Source organism: Megalobrama amblycephala, linkage group LG15 (assembly GCF_018812025.1).
Source record: "Megalobrama amblycephala isolate DHTTF-2021 linkage group LG15, ASM1881202v1, whole genome shotgun sequence".
NCBI classification, from domain to species: Eukaryota; Metazoa; Chordata; class Actinopteri; order Cypriniformes; family Xenocyprididae; genus Megalobrama; species Megalobrama amblycephala.
The window spans coordinates 31,310,978-31,317,518 of NC_063058.1; the positions used below are offsets into that span (position 1 = coordinate 31,310,978).

At 42.0% G+C, this 6,541-nt stretch overlaps 1 protein-coding gene across 1 annotated transcript; it reads right to left on the minus strand.

Annotated features, from left to right (window-relative positions):
- Window positions 1–626: 626 nt before the first annotated feature.
- Window positions 627–4,139, minus strand: LOC125247882 (protein inscuteable homolog). The gene is made up of 5 exons (XM_048159424.1): window positions 3,900–4,139; window positions 3,600–3,666; window positions 3,368–3,523; window positions 2,984–3,060; window positions 627–1,151 (listed from the first exon to the last, which is right to left on the minus strand). The coding sequence occupies exons 1-5, from the start codon at window positions 3,996–3,998 to the stop codon at window positions 1,023–1,025; spliced, it is 528 nt and encodes a 175-aa protein (XP_048015381.1). The 5' UTR covers window positions 3,999–4,139; the 3' UTR covers window positions 627–1,022.
- Window positions 4,140–6,541: the final 2,402 nt, after the last annotated feature.

A 6,541-nucleotide genomic window follows, 5' to 3' on the forward strand; every position in this document is an offset into this window, starting at 1 on the left:
TCCTGATAGTGTGCTTTATTTCTCTGTCTTCACTACAAACACTCACAGTGTCGCTGCTGAACACCGTTGGTAATTCAGTCTTTCAGGAGCTTCAGAGCTTCAATCTGCTGCCTTGATCACTAGAAAATCTCCATCAGCATCTCTTCTTCTGCTTTATTAGGTCTCCACGAGCTTTATATGACAGGAGCAACACACCAGCCTCTGAGCCGCAGCTCTCGCTGAAATATCTCCAGAAATCAACACTCACTTTTCATCTGCTCACAAATATACATCAATATACAGTGGTGTGAAAAAGTGCTTGCCCCCTTCCTGACTTTTTATTTTTTTGCATGTTTGTCACACTTTAATATTTCAGATCATCAAACAAAGATAACACAAGTAAACACAACATGTATGGCGTTATTAAATTATCCTTTGCGTGGAATCTTATTGGTTCAGAAATGAGTCATTTTCTGATCTTGTTTCAATAAAAGAGAAACTTGAATTCATGATCCCTTTAAAGGCTGAGGTTTATCATTATACACAACTTTTGTCAACTCATAGCCTGGAAAGTTGTTTCTAAACTCTTGTGTCTCCGTCTCCCTCACACTCTTAGGCTAACTCAGGGAAGAAACATTCAGCACAGACCCAGCAGAGTTTAGCTTTATTCAGCACATGCTTCTTTACCAGATTCTTAAATAGTTTTCAGCACTATATAGGCTGCAGTATCAAACATTCATTTACATTCATTTGAATAGGAAATATACACATGATACATTTAAAATGTCTGATTCTTCAAGCACAGCTGCAGCTGAATATGAGTTTTCATTTTTATTTGATACTTTTGTACAAAGATTTTCTAAATCCCTGACTGATGTAAATAATGCTTTTTACATCAGTCAGTATATTTCAGTCATGCATGATCCATGTTATATTTCTTCCGGATGGCTGGAGGTTGTATACAAAAACGTACAGGTCAGCCAATGTGGTTTCTTTTGGTAACAAATAAATACTTTGAGAAAATTGCACAGGTTGTTTTTGATTCAGACGAAGCTTTCCTCCATGTTGGAGCACAACAGGAACGAGTCCACCAGTCTGGGCTTGATCAGCTGTTGATGGTCAGCAGGTCCGATACTGTCCGGACATTCAGCCTCAAGCCTCCTCAAAGCAGCCTGTCAAACCATATACGTAATGATGAAAAGAAGTGTGTTCAAGAGTGCTATTAGTTTTAAACTGAAAAATATGAAAGTATACTTTCAGTCTACTTTTTATGCACTTCTCAGAAAACACACTTAAGTATACGTGACTTGTACTGACAGTAAGGTCTCAGTATATTTGGCCTGTACTTGTTTTGATTGAGATATTCTTAAAAGTATTATTAAGTATTCTAAGTGTACTTGGCTTGTAGTTGTGACCCAAAATTAATTTTAAAAAATAAATAAATAAAAATTGAGTCAAAGACCTAAGGACTTTTGTCACACTTGAACTTGGAATATAACAGGGGAAATGTTTATTTTTTCAATTTCTTCAAATAAAAATCAATCGGTCACAATGCAGACTGACACAGATATGGTTAGATTTGAACACATTTACAATGCAGAACAACCTTTTTATTCTGAATAAAAATCAGCATTTTCAAATCAATTTTCGTCAAGGTTTTCCCTGCTGTCCACCTTACTAACTTGAATCTGGCAATTCAGTATATAAAGAAAAACCTAAAAAAGGTGAATTTAAACTAAAAATGCTAAAACTTTACCAAAACAATGATTTTATAATGTCTAAATAGACACCTGAATGCACACTGAAGAAATAAACTGAAAAAGGACCCAGAAGATCAATTCATAAAGAGCTATAAAGCCATCTAGTGGCAAGAGTCATGAAATACCATGTCATATTATGTGTTTTCCACAAGAGGTCGACAGAGACACCCAATGTGAGATTATTAAATTAATTACATATTTTTACTTTTTACTGAGATTACTGAATTAAAAGCATTATGCATGAAATGGAGAGTTATTTTGAATTTAAGTTGAAAGAATGTGAAGAATGTGCTTACATTATATTTATTATATTATTTACTGATAAAATCTAGTAGTTTAAAGGTAAATAAAAAAAATGCATTAAAAAGTAGAAAAAAATATTATCAAAATGAAATGAAAAAAAGTAGAATTTTAGGGCTTGGGGTCATTTTGACCCGCGAGAGAATGAGGTTATAATTTGCGAGGAGAGAATGAAGGTTAAATACTTTTTCATATAGTTTTACAAAATGTAAAACTTGCATTAGTTCTAAATATTTTAGAGATGCACCGAAATTTCGGCCGCTGAAAAAAATGTCATAAAATGTGTAAACTATCAATATCAGTTCACATGTAGCACAGATGCAGTACAAAGTTTACTAGTGTTACACTTAAAGTATAGCCTACTTGAAAGTATACTTCTATACACTTAAAAAAGTGTGCCATTGTAGTCCCAAGCAGTACTGAAATTATACACTTATAAGTATACTACTAGTACATTGATATTAGTATACGTACTACATAATATATACTTATATACTTAAAGGAGGACTCAGTAGAATTTCAATTAGACAGTTTGGAAGTACACCAATAAAATGAACTTGAAGTATACTTATTTTTTGTAAGGGTAACAACACATCCTCCAGTTCTGCTCAAACAGAATGTGTTTTCTGTTATTAGGATTGTATGGCTCTGGTCATGTTCAGGAAAGTTCAAAATTCATCTTTCCACATTACATTCAAGCGGTTTGTTTAAACCTTCCTTTTAGGTACAGTTTACATTAACAATGATTGATTTGAAGAACAGCTGTGCTTAATAGAACTTATCAAACATCTGCTTAACTTTACAGCCTTCTGGGATTTGACTTCTGATAACTGATAACACGGTCATGCAGGAATACTGAAGAATACTTGTGTATTTAAATAGCAACACATTTCTGCTCAGAATGAATATTAGTACAATTTTACACATGAAATAAAAAAAGTTACCAGACAGGCGACGAGTACTGAATCACTGTTGTTCCTTTCGGCTGGTGAGCGACACAACTCAATGAGACGAGGAACAGCTGAGGAGAAGATACAAGATTACCATCTGCAGTCTGACAAACCTAAAGATCAGGCCACAGCTTTAATAATCTCTTAATTGATAAGATACAAAAAGTTAAAGAGATGCTGAGCATTATTTACTGTATGTTGTCTCATGTACAGTATTTGATTTACACATGGTTCCTCTGTGGGAACTTCAGACATCCACTCTAGCTAAGATCTGTTTTCTTCTCAGATAAGCCTGTGCAGTATTTGACACTTGCTTTGAGTTGTGTAACGGTATCAGGTCTAGTTGTTTTGAGCATCACTAAAGAGTTTTTCTCGTACCCCGGAGCTGTATGGCGGTCTGAGCGACCAGCGGGTCTCTGCTGAGACGAGCCAGTGTGACGGCAGCTTTCTGTTGAACACGCTCGCATGCGGCGCCCTCCGATGGACTGGAGGATGAGGGCTTCTCATTCAGCAACACCAGCAGCTGCTCGATTCCTGAACACAGCATGTGTAACTCTCAGATGTTGTAGGACAGATAAAAACACTGACGGGTGATGTTTAACACACATACCCTTCTCCTCCAGGACATCTGCGGTGCATTGCTCCAGAACCGACAGATTGGCAAGGATCGTCACAACCTGTCGGGATTGAAGCATCGTGTCATGTTCGTAACTAAACTCTGTGCAATGTGAGATGACATTTTATTAATGGAACCAAATTACCTCCTTTAATCGACAGCCCTAGTTTTAGCACAACACAGAACCAGGTCATTCAGGAAGTGAAGGGAAGAGGAACAGATCTGTGAAGGATAACTGCAGTAAACACTGTCTCTTCAGTCGACTGCTGTGCCTGTGAACGGAGAGATCAGCACCTGGTCTTTGGAGTACGGCGTGTCGACGCGCTGCCGGTCTCTGCAGGCCTGCAGCAGGATGTGAACGGCGTTGAGCTGCAGGAGGATTTCACAGGCCATGCTGTCGAAGAAGGTGATGTTCGCCAGCGCTGCCGAGGCCAACAGAAAGACTTCGCCGCAGGACGCGCTCTCACACAGACCTGCAGACACACAAGAGGAGCGCTGAACTACCTTAAACCCAGCAGCTCCATCACGGCTTCAGTTTCAGAGTTAATGGATCACTGAAATAAATCAAACTTTCCAATGTAATTTAAAACCAAGGCATTCATCTCCAAAACACATTTCCAAGGCAAAACATATTACACCGACATGTGATGCTTCACAGTTTTGACTTGGAGTGTCATGCCTTCAGCAAAATGATCCTGTAGCAGGGATGGGCAAACTCGGCCCACTGTCCTGCAGAGTTTAGCTCCAACCCTGATAGAGGCCATGTCCACACTAATACGTTTTCGTTTGAAAACGTATATTTTTCTCTCCGTTTTGCCCGTCCGTCCACACTGAGACGGCGTTTTAAGTCAACGAAAACATAGCTTTTGGAAAACGCTCTCCAAAGCGGATAAATTTGAAAACGCCGTCTTCACGTCGTAGTGTGGACTGTGGAAACGGAGGCTTTTGAATACGATGACGCATTTTTAGTCATGTGATGCAGTCATGACCAATTCGGCCAAGACACGTCTCCCAGTCTACATTCTCGCTTGCTTTGGCCACTTTATACTCCTGTGTTACTCGCAGCAACAATTTGGATTTCATCACTGATCTCCCTGTCTCAGAAGGAAATACCACCATCCTAGTCGTTGTGGATCGTTTCTCAAAGTCTTGCCGTCTAATTCCACTCCCAGGATTACCCACTGCCATGGAGACCACCGAAATACTCTTCAACCAAGTCTTCAGATATTTCGGAATACCAGAAGACATAGTCTCTGACCGAGGACCCCAGTTCATATCCAGAGTGTGGAGATCGTTCTACTCCCTCCTAGGTGTGGCCGTCAGCCTGACTTCCGGATACCACCCACAGTCGAACGCGCAGACGGAAAGGAAGGTACAGGAGATTGGCCGCTTCCTCCGTACCTTCTGTCATGACCGCCAGGACTCTTGGAACCAGTTCCTGGGTTGGACCGAGTACGCCCAAAACTCTCTCCGGCAGTCGACTACAGGGCTCACACCATTCCAGTGCGTACTCGGCTACCAACCCCCACTGTTCCCCTGGACTGGGGAACCCTCCAACGTACCTGCAGTGTATTAGTGGTTCCGAGAGAGCGAGAGGGTCTGGGACTCAGCACACCATCAACTGCAACGAGCCCTGAGCAGACGCAGGATGGCAGCCGACCTTCGACGCTCCAACACTCCAGTCTTCCAGCCTGGTCAGATGGTTTGGCTGTCCACCCGGGATATCAGACTGTGTCTGCCCTGCAGAAAGCTGAGTCCCAGGTTCATTGGCCCATTCCCCATCGTCAAGCAGGTCAACCCAGTCACCTATCAACTCCGACTTCCACAAGGGTATCGTATACACCCCACTTTCCACGTGTCACTACTGAAAGCTCACCACCCTTCTGTTCTTCCCACAGGACCTGACGTGGCTCCCGCCGAGCCCCCCCTTCACTCATCCTGGAGGACGGAGCTGCATATGAGGTTCATGAGATCTTGGACTCCCGGCGTCATGGTGGTCAGCTGGAGTACTTAGTGGACTGGGAAGGATACGGCCCCGAAGAACGCTCATGGGTCCCAAGAAACGACATCCTGGATCCCAGCTTACTCAAGACGTTCCACGACAGTCACCCTGAGAAAACGGCACCGCGGGGAAGAGGACGACCACCACGGCGTCGGGGTCCTCGGCCCTCTGGAGCGGGCCGTGGAGGGGGGGTACTGTCACAGACACGTCAGGTTCCAACGTCACCCAATCACAACGCACGCTGTCTCCTGAGTACTGATCACCGCCACCTGCACCTCATCACCTCACTCATCAGCAGCACTATATAACACACACGCACACAGCACTCTATGTCCGGTCTCGTTCGCATATACTTCCTGTAATGCTTACCTCAAGGACTCCTCTTCGTATACTCACCTGTCTCCAGCGTCTCTCCTTCCCTTCGTGTGCCCCGTCTGCTGTGTGGGTGTGTGTCAGCCAGCTCCAAGTAACTCCAGCGATCTCCAAGCTCCAACGTATCTCTACCTGCAACAGAAAGGACAGTAACTATTCCTCATATCATCAGTTCTATACCATCTATCACCAGTTCACTCACCTGTTTGTTGTCTCCTGCTCTACTGTGGTCAATAAAGCTACCATTACCTGTTACATCTGTGTCCGTCTCCTGTATCCCGTAACATCATCATTTGTCTCCATATTCATTGTTTAAATTAGATGGAAATACATACTCCAGCCACTGTATTTAAATTATGATAAGAAGTTGTTTTTCATCATTAAGTCTCTGTTGATCCAGTCAGTGCTGTAAAGTGTTGTTCTGATGAATCAAATAAACATGAGCTGAGAAGAGAAAGCTGCTTACAAATCTGAACTGACTCATAAAATCACATTTATATATCTGACACTTATCAATCCCACATACTTCAACATCTTTATTAATATCTATTATGAATGTTTT